This window comes from Armigeres subalbatus, chromosome 2, assembly GCF_024139115.2.
Source record: "Armigeres subalbatus isolate Guangzhou_Male chromosome 2, GZ_Asu_2, whole genome shotgun sequence".
Taxonomy (NCBI): Eukaryota; Metazoa; Arthropoda; class Insecta; order Diptera; family Culicidae; genus Armigeres; species Armigeres subalbatus.
In genome coordinates this window covers 429974729-429989972 of record NC_085140.1, presented here as the reverse complement: position 1 = coordinate 429989972, position 15244 = coordinate 429974729, and the positions used below count along the sequence as shown (strand labels likewise).

The 15244-nt window shown below is 39.5% G+C and overlaps 1 protein-coding gene and 1 non-coding gene across 2 annotated transcripts in view; one reads left to right on the top strand and one right to left on the bottom strand.

Moving 5' to 3' along the window:
* Positions 1 to 1105: 1105 nt before the first annotated feature.
* Positions 1106 to 1177, top strand: Trnap-agg (transfer RNA proline (anticodon AGG)). The gene has a single exon. It is a non-coding gene; the product is annotated as a tRNA-Pro (tRNA).
* A 6832-nt stretch (positions 1178 to 8009) lies between these two features.
* Positions 8010 to 15244, bottom strand: part of LOC134217937 (lachesin-like) — a 75416-nt gene continuing 68181 nt past the window's right edge. The window contains exons 2-8 of the mRNA XM_062696784.1: positions 11192 to 11289; positions 10896 to 11103; positions 9375 to 9536; positions 9099 to 9227; positions 8726 to 8866; positions 8502 to 8660; positions 8010 to 8434 (exon numbers count right to left, since the gene is read on the bottom strand). Of these exons, the coding sequence (XP_062552768.1) occupies positions 8235 to 8434; positions 8502 to 8660; positions 8726 to 8866; positions 9099 to 9227; positions 9375 to 9536; positions 10896 to 11103; positions 11192 to 11289 (1097 nt within the window). The 3' untranslated portion in view covers positions 8010 to 8234. The remainder of the gene's footprint in view (positions 8435 to 8501; positions 8661 to 8725; positions 8867 to 9098; positions 9228 to 9374; positions 9537 to 10895; positions 11104 to 11191; positions 11290 to 15244) is intronic.

Here is a 15244-nt window from a genome sequence, read left to right as displayed (position 1 = left end):
CTAAAAATTTGGGAGGACTATTAAAACAGCAAAAACAATCGTTTAAGCACAGGGGAGCGAAAAAGTAAAAATTTGAATCACTCTAATGAACATGTACGTCTTAGTTTGGAAGATGATATTAGCATTTCCATATCATTGTAAATCGTTTAACTTCACGTAGAAGTAACACACACAAAATCATTAATTTAAATACATTTTTGTAAAATATGCAAAAAAATGAGATAAGCTTCTAAATATATAATTCAGAACTTTTTCCGTATCGTACTTCAATCAGATTTTAATTACAATTTGTCTAGAATTTATTATAAGCATTTTAAAATTATCTTCCTATGCTGTGCTGTAGGATCTTTCAAAGTTAACACCGTTGTGTGTCTTCTTCTTATTTTTACTTGGATTAGTCTATAAGACTAAAGCTAATACCTATTGGTTCATTTATCTATTTCACTCCCTACAATCACCTTTCTTGTATCTATCTACACTATCTGGCTGGCACACTATCGAATAAAAATAAAAATACATAAATCAGTAGAATATTATGGAGCCTAGTGTTTCCTATAAAAAGCTTGCAAGAAAAAAAGAGGAAAAAATAATCACGCAGCAAAATTTGTTAAATAAAGTATCAGTGATGAACTTAATGTGCGAATATGTGGAATAAGCCGCAGAAAAACTAGTTTGTTGTTAGAAACGATATTTTATTATTGATCATTATAACACCACACACATCGCTTCCGTCCAAGCCTGTTCGCACGGTTCCCACTCCACATACAACGGACAGCTTTATGGCAAACAAGGAGGTGCTATAATATGAAAGCCCGCTTTCTGTATATTGGGGAAGCTTCCAGCAGAGTAATAACGCTTTTGGTATCGGTGCTCGCCTATAGGTGGCCACTCGAAGAAAGTGATAGGGTAGTAGAAGCAAGCTTACCGGACCACAACGAATGTTATGTAATAAACTAGCTAATTATGTTCGTGTAGCTTGTGTGTAGGATGGTTGTGAAATATCAATTAAATACAATTATGAATTTTGTTCAATAAAAAAAAAGCAAACGATAGAATTTTTGTTAATAAGATTTATGTTTTGCTCTTGGCAGTGCAAATTTTAAGGGGCTCGTTGGTCTAGGGGTATGATTTTCGCTTAGGGTGCGAGAGGTCCCGGGTTCAAATCCCGGACGAGCCCGCCGTATGTTTTTTTTAGAATGCTGAGAATCAAAAGCAAAAAGTCCCATATTCATGCGAACGCGACTACGCGGGAATGTCAAACATTTAAAAAATAATATAAATTGATGTGCGATTTTATGATAGCCTTAAAAATATCGAATGAATTTCTTGAAAAACAATTCATTAAATTTTTTGTTTTTTTTTTTGCAAATACATTTTTGTCCGTCCGTCCTGTTATGGGGGAAGTATGGGGTCAAACTATATATTTATTATAGAGTACGGGACGACTACAAATACTTTGATCGAAATACATTCAGGGGAACTGTTCCGTTTTCCATCTCACTGAACATGTATTCATCTCATAGCTAAACAAAAAAATACAGCACCAATCTCGTCGCTTCTTTTTGCTAACAAGCGTGTTCACTGGTGAAAAAAATCATAAAAATAAGAAACAAACCAAATTCCTTTTCATTGCTTTGTTTTTGATGGGATGGAAATTGGAGCTATGGGATGAAGTGCCGAACCGTTCCCCTACATTAGTGTAGGTAGAGCCTGCCTCTTTTTATTGTTTTTGCACCTCTTTTTACGCTACCCCTTTCGACGCTCCGCTTTTTACGTTCAAAATTCTAAATAATGCTCCCTCTTTTTACTCCTTCAAATTCGAAATAATGCGTATACGAGCGTAAAAAAAGTTTCAAGCTCTTATATGAGGCAAATTTGGATTAGTTTCGGAGGTCGTTTTTTAGACGAGCTAAGATCTTTGGATGTTCTAGGAACAAAATGTATGCTTGCATGCAAAATGATATTACTTGTTGTGACCCTTTCTTAGTAGTAGTAGTAGTTCTTGGTTTACAAACTCCATTCATATCAATTATACGATGTAGTTTATGCCTTGTGTATGCAAAATGTGAACAAATTTGGACGAGACAACTTCAAGCCGAAATCTTTTGAAACAAACATCGATGAGTGACGCAATCGTGCCTAGGGTGGGTGTACCGTACCAATTGTCGTCATACATGAGAACAACTATAAAAAAATAAGTAAAAGGCATGTGGGTGGACTTTATATATCAAGCGAAAGGTTTTACTTCCTGCTTCTTAGAACAGCTGTGAAAACTACAATAAAATTTGTTATTATCCTGAAAATTGATTGATCCATAATAGGAACGCATGCACCAGTTGTGGCACTATTCTTAATTTTGGTTCCTTTTTTGGCAAATCCCACTGTTTTCTTATGGGACTGGCCAAATAGGGACCACTAGTGCGACAAGTGGTGCAAAGGACGTCAAAAATTAAGCAAAATCAAATTTAACAATTATGATTTGCTTGTTTTGGAGTAAATCAAAGGTGTTATCGTATCATATGAATATGCTTTATGAACTTGGTTTGCGGTGATTTGATTGGCCATTTGGCATATAAAGCACTAGGGCGTACATCTACAACTGGTACATCTAGCCTATATCGCAAAGCGCATGTACCACATAAAAAATAGGCTGATAGACTCTTGTACTCTTGTACTCTTGTACTAATTTCATACGATGTTTATGGATGTTTTGGATGATCATTAGCGTATGCCATGAATGCATTCTATTCTATGCACCACAAAGGGCATGTACAACTTTTAAAACAGACCGATAGTGCTTTGATTACGCATATGGATCATAGGGCCTTATTCCAGGGTTTTCTTGCGTGACCATGAACATTTGCGATAGACGCATTCTATTCTACGTACCACAAAGGTCATGAACCACTTTTGAAAAGAACCGAAAGATCTCTGGTTACGCGTGTAGATCTTAAGGCCTTACCCCAGGTATTTCTTGGATGGCCATGAATTTATACCATGGAGGTTCTCGAAAAAACTTTAAATACTCAGAAGCTCATTGTGCGTCATCATGGATCTGCAGCACTTGTTAATACGCCGGAAATGCTTTGTGATGCGCTGGTAGATCTGAGATTCTAACTCCATGGGGCTCTTGGATGACTCAGAATACTTGAAAGTAGGGCAGATTTGTATTCGTTTATCTACATGGACCATATCCGTTGTTAATTCACTTGAAATTCTTGTTGTTTAGTTGCTAGACCTTTAATACTATTTCAAGCCTTCTTGGCGCATCAAGAACATCTTACCCCTTAAGGCCCAATTTTTTCTAAGCGGTATTACCCAGTAAATTTGATATGTTCCATTTGTTTTAGTGGTTAATAATGGAGAAATGACAAAACAAGTTGAAACATTTTTTTTTGGAAGAACTGGATCATCCTGTCCTTTAACCAGAACTTGCGATCTACAGTTACCATGCGGGCCTTCCATATTTTTTTTATTTATTATCAGACTAAGGCCGGAGTGGCCTGTGCTGCACATAAAAGTCTTCTCCATTCAGTTCGGTCCATGGCTGCACTTCGCCAACCACGCAGTCTGCGGAGCGTCCGCAAATCGTTCTCCACCTGATCGATCCACCTTGCCCGCTGTGCACCTCGCCTTCTTGTTCCCGTCGGATCGTTGTCGAGAACCATTGTCACCGGATTACTGTCCGACATTCTGGCTACGTGCCCGGCCCACCGCAGTCTTCCGATTTTCGCGGTGTGAACGAAGGATGGTTCTCCCAACAGCTGATGCAACTCGTGGTTCATTCGCCTCCTCCACGTACCGTCCGCCATCTGCACCCCACCATAGATGGTACGCAACACTTTCCTTTCAAAAACGCCCAGTGCGCGTTGGTCCTCCACGAGCATCGTCCAGGTCTCGTGTCCGTAGAGAACTACCGGTCTTATAAGCGTTTTGTAGATAGTCAGTTTGGTACGGCGGCGAACTCTATTCGATCGGAGCGTCTTACGGAGTCCAAAGTACGTACGATTTCCAGCCACTATGTGCCTCCGAATTTCTCTGCTGGTATCGTTATCGGCGGTCACCAGTGAGCCCAAGTACACGAATTCGTCAACCACCTCGATTTCGTCACCACCGATAGAAACTCGTGGTGGGTGGCTTATATTGACCTCTCTTGAGCCTCTTCCTATCATGTACTTCGTCTCCGACGTGTTGATGACTAGTCCAATCCGTTTAGCTTCGCTTTTCAGTCTGATGTAGGCTTCCTCCATCCTCTCAAAGTTACGTGCCATGATATCAATGTCGTCAGCGAAACCAAATAACTGGACGGACTTTGTGAAAATCGTACCACTCGTGTCAATCCCTGCCCTTCGTATTACTCCCTCCAAAACGATGTTGAATAGCAGACACGAACTCTCTTGCAATTGGTGTTAGTCGGCGGCATAAAATTTGGGAGAATACCTTGTAAGCGGCGTTCAATGTGATTGCGCGTTAGTTGCTACAATCCAGCTTATCGCCCTTTTTGTAGATGGGACACACGACACCTCCCATCCACTCCAAACCTTGGTAATCACCCAGTGCAGCGCTCGAGCTAGTGCTTCACCACCGTGTTTAAACAGCTCTCCTGGTAGTTGGTCAACTCCAGGGGCTTTGTTGTTTTTCAGCCGGTCGATCTCCTCCTGGATTTCCTGGAGATTCGGAGCCGGAAGTCGCATGTCCTGCGCGCGTGCTCCTAGGTTCATTACCATACCGCCACCGTTGTCTGCCATATCGCCATTCAGGTGCTCTTCCTAGTGCTGCCGCCACCTTTGGATCACCTCACGCTCGTTTGTAAGAAAGTTCCCGTTTATGTCCTTACACATATCGGGCTGTGGCACGTGGCCCTTACGTGAACGGTTCAACTTCTCATAGAACTTTCGTGCGTTATTAGCGCGGTACTGTTCCTCCGTCTCTTCACGGTCTCGAAAAGCTGGCGCTTTTTCCTCCGGAAAATCGAATTTTGTCAGTTCCGCGCCTGTTTATATCGTGCCTCGTTCGCTCTCGTGCGGTGTTGCAGCAATATCGCCCATGCTGCATTCTTTTCTTCTACTAACTGCTCACATTCGCCGTCATATCAGTCGTTTCTCTGATCCGGGGGCACCGTGCCAAGTGCAGCGGTTGCGGTGCTTCCAATGGCGGATCGAATATCTCTCCAGCCGTCTTCAAGAGACGCTGCGCCTAGCTGCTCTTTCGTTGGGCGTGCCACTTCCAGCTGCTGCGCGTATTATTGGGCTAGCCTTCCGTCTTGTAGCCGCCCAATGTTAAGTCGCGGCGTCCGACTTCGACTCGTGTTGTACACCGTCGAGAGTTTTAAGCGCAGGCATACTGACACGAGGTAGTGGTCGGATTCAATATTCGCACTGCGTTAAGTGCGGACGTTCGTGATATCGGAGAAGAATTTACCGTCGATTAGAACGTGGTCGATTTGGTTTTCCGTTTCTTGGTTAGGTGATCTCCATTTTTGGATAACTTTATGGATACGTTTAAATCAAAATCTTATTTTGTAACAGTACAATCCACTGCCAATATACCTAATATTTTCTTTTTTCAAACTTCACCGTGTTCATGACGTTCTAGGTTGTCGTAGGGCTTTGACCGCCCATGCCTGATATTTTTCACTGATAGGGGAGTTAATTTCAAGCAATTTTGCTGAAAATAGTGTTCTCTTTTATCCATCGTGCGATTTTATACATCCATTTTTTCGTTGGGGTCATATAGTATGACCCCGTGAGCTAGCTCAGAATTTCAAATAACGCTCCCTCTTTTAACGCCCAAAATCCGAAATAAAGCAACCTCTTTTTACGCTGTGATTCAATTCACGCTCCCCCTTTTGAGCGCAAAAAGAGGTTTTGCAGTAACCCAATTTTGGGTGGAACATTAAAAAGTGTATTATAGTTCTGGAATCTGTGTCAAAAGGTCAAAGCATAAAAGGTCGAAAGGACAAAAGGTCGAAGAGACAAAATGTCGAAAGGACAAGAGGTCAATGAGACAAAAGGTCGAAAATACAAAAGGTCGAAAATATAAAAGGTCGAAAGGACGAAATGTCGAAGGTCAAAAGGTCAAAAGGATAAAAGGTCGAAGGAACAAAAGGTCGAAAGTACAAAAGGTCAAAAGAACAGAAGGTCGAAAGGACGAAAGGTCGAAGGCCAAAAGGTCGAAGGACAAAAGGTTGAAAGGACAAAAGATCGAAAGAACAAAAGGTTGCAGGAAGAGAAGGCCGAAGGAAAAGACAAAAGCTGAAGGAAAAGAATCAAAAAAATATCTGGGTCAAAAGGTCGAAAGGACGAAAGATAGAAGGAACAAGAGGTCGACAGAAAAAAAAGCGAATAGACAGATATTGGAGGTTTCGTTCCATTGATCACAGGCTGTTCTTATGAGTTAATTCAAACACCCAAATTTTTGTTTTTCCTTAAAATCACTATTTTGCCTTCTTAAACCGATCTGAACATATTTTAGGCTGAAAAAATAATTTCGCGATTTCATCAATTTTACCTTTTTAGAATTTTATTTTTCTACCTTAGCAGCACAAATAAGGCCAACTTGGTTGCTACAACTTATATGTAGCAGATTTCAGTAGTATATGGGTTACGGAAACCTCTATACTACAAGTGTGCTGCTCGAGTAGTTTAGAATTAATTCCTAACCAGTTTTGAATAAGCATTGATCTTTATATTATTGATCGACTTCAAAAACTTTTTGAAATCTGAACAATGAAAAATTACAAAAAAAAAATATCAAAGTACCCCGTCTAAAGGTGCTGTTGAGCGTTAGAGGATAACTAGTTGACTTCATAAAATGAAACAACAATAAAGGTTCGTTCACAAATTTGGGCTATTCTATATCACTCCCTGCTTTACAGCGTAACGTAACGGTTTCTTATAATAGAAATAAATTTATAATAGGTATTCATTTATATTTACTTCAAGTAAAATTTTACTCCCGTTCAAATGTATCGTCTTTTGAACACATATATATAAAATTATTATCATTAGAAGATGGTATACGAGGCCAAACATTTAATATTTCGAATGATCATTTTGATGGAAATGATTGAAGAACTAGTTTCAGGAATTAAAGTTTATGTAAATGAAAATATTCAAGATATCAATTTGAAGTATATACCTAAGAAAAATACCCTATGTTTAAACAAAGGGAAAACTGCAGAATGAAGTATTAACATTTCAATAAAACTATGCGAAACTCAAAATAAAGCCCTATGATTAAAAGAAGGAAAAATTCAACAAGGAAATATAATCAGGTGAAACACAAATAAATATAAATGTACGAAATTCTAAGGAAAAGCCTATGATTAAAATTGGAAAAATCTACAATAAAATATTATCAGATGAAGCCCAAATAAACATAAATGTGCAAAAGAATGATTGGTTAACACTCGACGTTTTGCCTACTTTTTTGTAATTTCAACCTCTTATCCCATCTAACTTTTTGACCTTAGACCTTTTGACCTTATTTCTTGTGATTTTCGACCTTTTGATTTTCAAATCTTTTCACTTTCGACCTTTTGTCCTGCAACCGTTAGTTCTATCTCTTGTTTTTTCTACCTCTCGTCTCGTCCTTTCAAACTTTTGACCCTCCGACCTTTTGTCCTTTCGACCTTTTGACTTTTGACCTTTTGTCCTTCGATCTCTTGACCCTTCGACCTTTTGTCCTTTCGAGATTTGAGATTTTATATTTCGACCTTTTGTCCCTTTGACCCTTCGAACTTTTGTCCTTTTGACCTTCGACATTTTGTCCTTCGACTTTTTGACTTTCGACCTTTTGTCGTACAACCATAGTTCTGGGCTTTTGTTTTTTTTTCTATTGCTCGTAGGATAACAATAACTTCACTATCTAATTGATTGTGTAATTGGAATAACCGATAGCCATCTAAATGTTCAGATCGTATACGCGAATAAGTATAAAAAAGGCACTGGAGTTGGCTAATTATTGGAAATTGTGTCGGATAAATTGCAAGCACGTTTGTTCACAGGTTTTCCTAAATTTATTTACATATCAACGTAAATCATCTTTAGCAATAAGCATTATCATGACTAGCCTCTCAAATGAAGTAATTTAACAATTTCATCAGAATTATATTGGTTTCGAGATAACTATGTGCACTGTTTCGATTTTTGGTATCGTTCACTAGCATATATCAAGTCGTATATTTTTTTGTATATAACTCACAGGCCATTCATTCCGTGGTGCACTTTCCATCAGGAATTTAACACGCTAAGAACCACCGGTAAAATCAGTCCTACTTGTAGTTGTATCACGGAAGCCGCCGCGGAGCTCTCCACTCGCAGAATCAACTCTCGGAACTTGTTCTGCCGGCTGACGGTGGTCCCCGTGACGCTGTTTGCATGCTTTTCATCCAGAATAATCGTCGGAGGTTCATCTTGGATTGTTATTTTACCTGTTCAAGTGGAGAAGATCAAAAATGTATTACTTCCTAATTTTGAGGCTCAACGCTAGCAAAGTACTTATTCTTTTTTGAATTTTGACCATCTCTTCGACGATGCCTTGGGAATTTTTGGCCACACATTTGTAGTACCCAAAGTCGCTGTGCTTCTGCAGGTGGATCACCATTTGCATCCTTACACTGTAACTGCTGTCGGAGAATTGTTTCTCCTCTATCATACCTGGTGATAAAAAGGAATTATTTATTGACTTATTTACGAGCATAGAGTGTTCCACTCGGCCAAACCTGGATAATGAATGATGTCTCCTTTTCCTCTTATCCAGTAGGTAATTGGATCTGGATGTGCTTCCACATAACACTCCAATGAAACGCTTTGGCCCAATTCGGCAGTGAACTGTCGGCTGGGTACTTTTACAATCGGGGCAACTTTGTTTTGTAAAAATATATAACAAAGCTTTGATAAGTATTTTTCAAACAAACCATTTGAAATAATATTAATATAGTTCTAATATGCAGCCTTTATAAAAAGGTATAACAATATTTTGTTTAAGATTTCAATCTACTTTATAATATTTACATTTTGGTTGAACTAAAATTAGAAATGTACTCAAAAAAAAAAAACAAGAAAAAATCCCTTTCCTTATCACATAGTACTTACAATCGACCGTCACCATGATTCGCTTGCTCATGCTTGGCCGGACACCATTTGAAGCCACGCAATGGTACTCGCCGGCATTATGGCGTTGAATGTTGAAGATATTCAAAACAGACCCGTCGTTGCTGATAGCTGCGGAAAAGGGTGACAAAATGACCAGAAAAATCAGCTTTATCGCTAATAAATTCGTCGTCGTTGGCTTCCCCAAACGATTGCCCATTAACGGTTGGGTACGAGTCACTTGGCAGAAGGGGGGAAAGTGTATTAGAATAAACTTACTTCCTGAGTGGTCCACAATGCTGAGTGTTCCTTCGCTGCCGATCCGTTTCCATACTATGGTCGGTTCCGGTACGCCAGTTGCAACGCAGGACAACGTAAGATTGGAGCCTTCTGCAACAGTCATGTCCTGACTAGTTTGCTGATCAAGTATGTCCGGCGGAACTTCGAATAGGAAAAAGGGAAATAAGGATCAATTGATAAATCATCAGTCATAAATGTGTATCTTAGCATCAAACGATGCTGTCTGGTGTCTACAAAAACATTCGAATCATTCGCTCCCACATTCAGTGCCAGACAAGTATCAAATTCAAATTACGTGCGACATTTATTCCAAGTCACCCAAAATAGCTTCTCCAGACCAAACGGAAACCAACTGAGGGCACTAATGGTTTATTTACGTCTCTAACCTTTTTAGGTGTTTTCGCATTCTAAGCAGCTGCTACGTTAGTATCACACTAATTCCGAACACAAGGAGCAAATTAAGGAGGTCGGCAAATGCCAAGCCAAATTTCATTCCCCTTCCTGTAACCTACGTAGCAGTAATTGTCAGGGAAATGGGGGTAGGAATGGAGTTAGCCACGCTGTCGCTGATAGTGCGGGTAACCATGGCTGTGGTTACTACGGCGGAAATTTCAGAAGGCAAACCGGTCGGTACACTGTCAATTTCTTACGATTGATTTCTCCCCGGTATCAGATTTGATGAATTTCGTCAGATTGACAAAAAGTAAGTGTTCACCTGTGACGTGTAAGTGTTCTCAGTATAGCACTGCCCATGTTCGCATATTTGTAACACTCGCATTTCTGTTCATTTTGTAGAAAATCTGTGAACCGTTCAGAAAGCAATTTACTGCATCTAATCCCACAACAGTAAAATTGGCTTTGCTATCTTGCTTATCTGTAGTAAGCTGGAAATGATTGAGTTTGTGGGAAGGATTGACAAACAATTCGCAAAATCAACCAAAATGCCTATGTTACAAATATGCAATCAGGGGCAGAGCATTAGTTTTGTATGAACATTTTGGTGTTTGCATATCTGCCAAGAAATCTAATCAGTTTAAGCAAATCGTGTACCGATTAATCCGCCGTCGCTCACGGTGAAGACCTAAAACTACAAATGTAAATGGTTATGATTAAAATTTTAACACCACCCACACGTTCGGCTAGCACTACTTAGGTGCCACTAATTCCCCGTGGGGCAACCCTCCAGCAAGCGTCTCCGCGAAACATCGTCACCGCTCAACCAATCGTCGGTTCTCTTATGAACCGTAATGTGGCATTAGAGCTGTCGGTTTGGTTATCCACCGTACAAATTCCCGCCGTCCCGCAGCAGTTAGAGGTAAATTATTATCCTATCTGCAGGCACGCGAGTCAGTGATTAAAGGAATTTGTGTAATAATATGCCTCCACTCCGAGGCTGTCCGCTCTGATTCCAAGACTGGGCCAATTCCCGGGGCCATCTACAGCCGGAGTGCGGACGTATTTACTGCCAAAGGTGACAAAAGAGCCCACCCCATCACTCACCCACAACGTTCAGGTATCCCATTTGGCTCTTCATCGGGTCGGTGTTGATCTGGCACATGTACCAACCCTTGTCGGATTCTTTGATGTCCTTGATGCGCAAATGCCAGATGCGCTGCTCGGTATGGGTCACGGAGACCCGCTCGCTTTTGGTGATGACCAGCGTATCGATGGTCAGGATCGTCTGGGTGTCCACTCGGAGCCACGCGACCTGTTCGCAGGAGTCAAAAGGAAGTGAATCTTAATCGCATGTGGGTTATTGCGTCGAAGTCGAACAATTTAATCGTGCGGAAAATTACCTTATACTTGTGTAGGTCTTGGACCTTGCAGGTCATCACACCCTCACGACCGACCGGCACCGTTACATTGGAAACGGGTGCACTGAACTTCGGATCGACTGCAACAGCAGTGATTGTTGTTATGTATGGAAAAGAGAATGAACCAAATGAAAATAATTACTCAAAAAATGAAGCACACATTTTGTATACAGTTTTTTCTTATCATCTTGTTCTAATATATCTTTAAAAATAAATTGGTTTGTGTTCTTATTCGTTTGATTTGAAAGGGGTTGGATGGATTTTCATCATTCCTTCTGCTAGCTGTTCGTTACAATCTTTGATATATTTATATCATATTTTCTCATAAAAAAGATTTTATTTTGTGTGAAAATAAAGAAAAACTACAATTGAGATTTATATTTTAATTCCGTATGACAGTCAACAATTATTGCTCATATTAGATATATTCAATCCACTTGTTTAAAGCGAATTAATTTCCTTCGAACGATCACTGGTACTTGGTGAGCACCCCCTTCCAACCCTTTATAAAATAACTATTCGTTCAGTTATGGAATATGGGCCATATGCGATAAGACACTTTTTCCTAACGAAACGAAACGAAATTTAAAATGTTTGTGTTGATTCGAAACGAAACGAAACGAAATATATATTTATTTTCGAGATTTCGAAACGATACGAAATCAACGTCCATTTAATTCGAAATTTTTCGAAACGAAACGAAATTTTATTTTTTTTTTTCCGCGGAATTTTCATTGAACTGATTTTACATTATGTACGCAATTTTGATTTCATTTCAAATAACTGCTTTGCGACCAATTGAATTATAGTAACAGAAGAAGCAGTCTGTGATAAATCGCTGTGTTCCCGTTTACCATTGGCGATAAAGTAATACCCCAGCATTTGTACCGCTTCCAAAGGAATTGATCGTGGAGTGGGTGCTCCCGAATCTGATCAATTTTATATCAGTTCAGCTTTACATCAGTAAGTGTGTATATAAAAATATAGGAATTGTGTTTTTTTCTAATTTAAATTCTATTAAACCTTATTTAACCTTATTTCATTTAAGACTTATGTGATTATGCATACTTCATATTTATTTATCAGCGTGGTTTTCTGGTATTGAGCAAAATCAAAACCAGAATATAAGAATATGGTCTGCGCAGATTGAGAATTGTTAATAACATACATTTGCTCGCTAGACGAATCCTCTGCTCATTTTTAAAATGCACAAAAATATGTCTTTCAGATTGCATTTCAGAAATGTGATCGCAAAGTTTTTACGGCAGCAGTTGCCAGGAATGAAGAAATATTTTTTTCTTTTTTTATACAAAAAGTTGTACTAAAATGCTACCAGGTGGGCTTCGAGGCCGTGCGGTTAGCGACGTCAATCGTCTAGACGCATGGGCTATGGTGTGTGGGTTATATTCCCGCCCCGTTAAGGAGGAAACTTTTCGTGATCGAAAAATTCTCTATCGGTCCACTGGGTGTTATATGTCCTGTCCGTTGTCTAGGTGTTTAAGTGTTCAGTCTGTACGACCTCTGGTCAAAGACGGTGTTCCTGTCTTTTTTCTTCCAAATTCAACCTGTTTTAGAGGCTCGGAAACCCTTCAATTGAGTACGAAACAGCTGCTCGAACAGTATGAGCCGGTTACGCCCTTACAGTCAATGCAGTATTAGGAGAGGAGAATTAGTTTGATACTCATTATTATAAGATTGAAAGGTGCTTAGTCATGCGCTTAAATCTGGTTTGAGGCATAAGAGGTGAAGAAGTTGGGCTTAGTAAAAAGGAGGCGCCCTAAAAATACTTCACAAAGGCCTCGGGAATCCACGCCACGACTTTGCCTCTTTGACAAAGTTGTACTGACCTGATTCATATCTGATTACATTTACACTCTGACCCTGACGTATTAAATATTGAGTCGGTTCACTTTTGAAAATAATGGGATAGAATCAGAGGCGCCAACTAATTTTAAGGGGGGGGGGGGTGGAGGTGGTGCGCCATGGAGGTATGATATTCAATTCGGGAAATGAAACAATCACAGCAATAGATTTTTAAAAACCGTAGGCCCTGCTTACATTTTTTTTTATTCTCTGGCTATTAACCACTTTATCCACATTTCAATACCAAATTTTCAAAACGACTTATCTACTTTTGTAAACAAAGATAGCACTCCCACGAAGGCGAAGACTTCGGGTACCTGTTCATGGTGTTGGTTTGCATGGGAGTGCTGTCAGATTCGTCAAATCGACGTTTGAATCTTTGTTTACAAAAGCAGATAAGCCATTTTAAAAATTTGGTATTGATTTATTCACCATGTCCTTGTAGAAGTGCAGTAGAGATATGGATTTCAGTCGCTGTTGTCCCATACTGGATCTCCTATAGGTTTCCAACGTACGGAACCCATAAAACGATCGCTCAGCAGCAGATATCGGAATGGTGATAAATAGATTTACATACTTGACAAATTTTCTCAGAAGATCTATCCAATGTGGTTGTCCACTACATCTGTGACGCTTTCAGCAGATATGGTACCTTCTATCAACGACTGCAGAAACATATTTCGTTGCACCGTCAATCGCTTCGCGTCACCAGACAAAGTTGTGTAAAATTCAACTGAACCAGAATAGTTCGCCATGACAGACGACGTCGACACATATTTTACTGAGAAAAGCGGTACTAGATTGGTAGTATCATTTGATTCGAGAGCCTCAAACAGAATCTGCGTGCGTGCGTACAAATTCACCCCCTCGCAGTAATGTTATGGAAGAAAGCTGTCTATTTCACATAATTCATGACTAGTCCGAGGTCACTTTTGCTTACAATAAACTCCACCTGTTTGTATTATCAATAGGATAAAGGATCCATAAGCAAACTTCCGGATTCATGGTAACCAGCGCGTATTTAGTTTTTGTCATAAGATAAGCAACATTTTGAAACAATCTCACCACTGTAATCCATATCCGGAGACCAGAAACTTGGAAACATGGTGCTTATATTAGCTGGAAGAAGCTTCGAATGAACATCTGAGGACGAATTCAATACGGTTGCCACTATCGTGATTATAACTATGCTTTTTCGAAACCTAATTGTTTATTTTGAATTGAAACAATACCGCACTAGCACCACTTTAACGCGTAAAACACTTTGAAGAACGTAACACATCCAGTAGATACTTTCATATTAAAAAAAATATTCGAGAAAAATAAACTGTGACAGGAAGTTATGCTACGTTTCGGCTATGCAGTCTCGGTAATCAAACGATAATTTTGATTTAATCCCAACGATTCGACCACTTTTCGGGTCTTCTTCAGGGGAACTGTAATTATGTTTTAGTATTAGGCTGGATATTTCAAAATTTTAATATCCAGCCTAATACTAAAACATAATTACAGTTCTCTTGAAGAAGACCTGAAAAGTTGTTGAATCGTTAGAAATAAATCAAAATTATCGTTCGATTACCGAGACTGCATAGTTGAAACGTAGCATAATTACCCTGATCAGTCGAACTCCTATCATAAATGTGACCGGAAGTTTTAAACGCTTCCGTTCACGAGCACAGCCTACTCTTCCATTCGAGAGCCTGAAACAGAATCTGAGACAAAATTGTTCCCTGAGAGCCTGTTTTGGAGAATCCCTGAAAAAAAAGATTATATCCTTTGCCATGGCTAAAGACAGGAGCAGTCTTGATGGTGTCTTGTGCTTGTGTCTTGTGTCAATATAAATAAAATAGTCTGGTATCTATTTGAATAAAAGATATTTTAGTTACTAGATAAAGATTGTCGCTTCGGTTCCCTTTGTTCTGCTGTCCGAAACATGTGTGGTACATACCTGTCAAATCGTATGGATTTTCCTTCTTTGACATTTAGCTCCCCTATCCTCGCCAGCAAAAGATGTTCCGGACAGCGACGACAGCGACAATCTTTATCTAGTAACTAAAATATCTTTTATTTGAATAGACCATTGCAATAATATGAAAATTTATGGATAATCTTCAAAAACTGGACTTATGAAGGCAAAATATATGGGGGGGGCGAAATGATACTTTGCCCCCT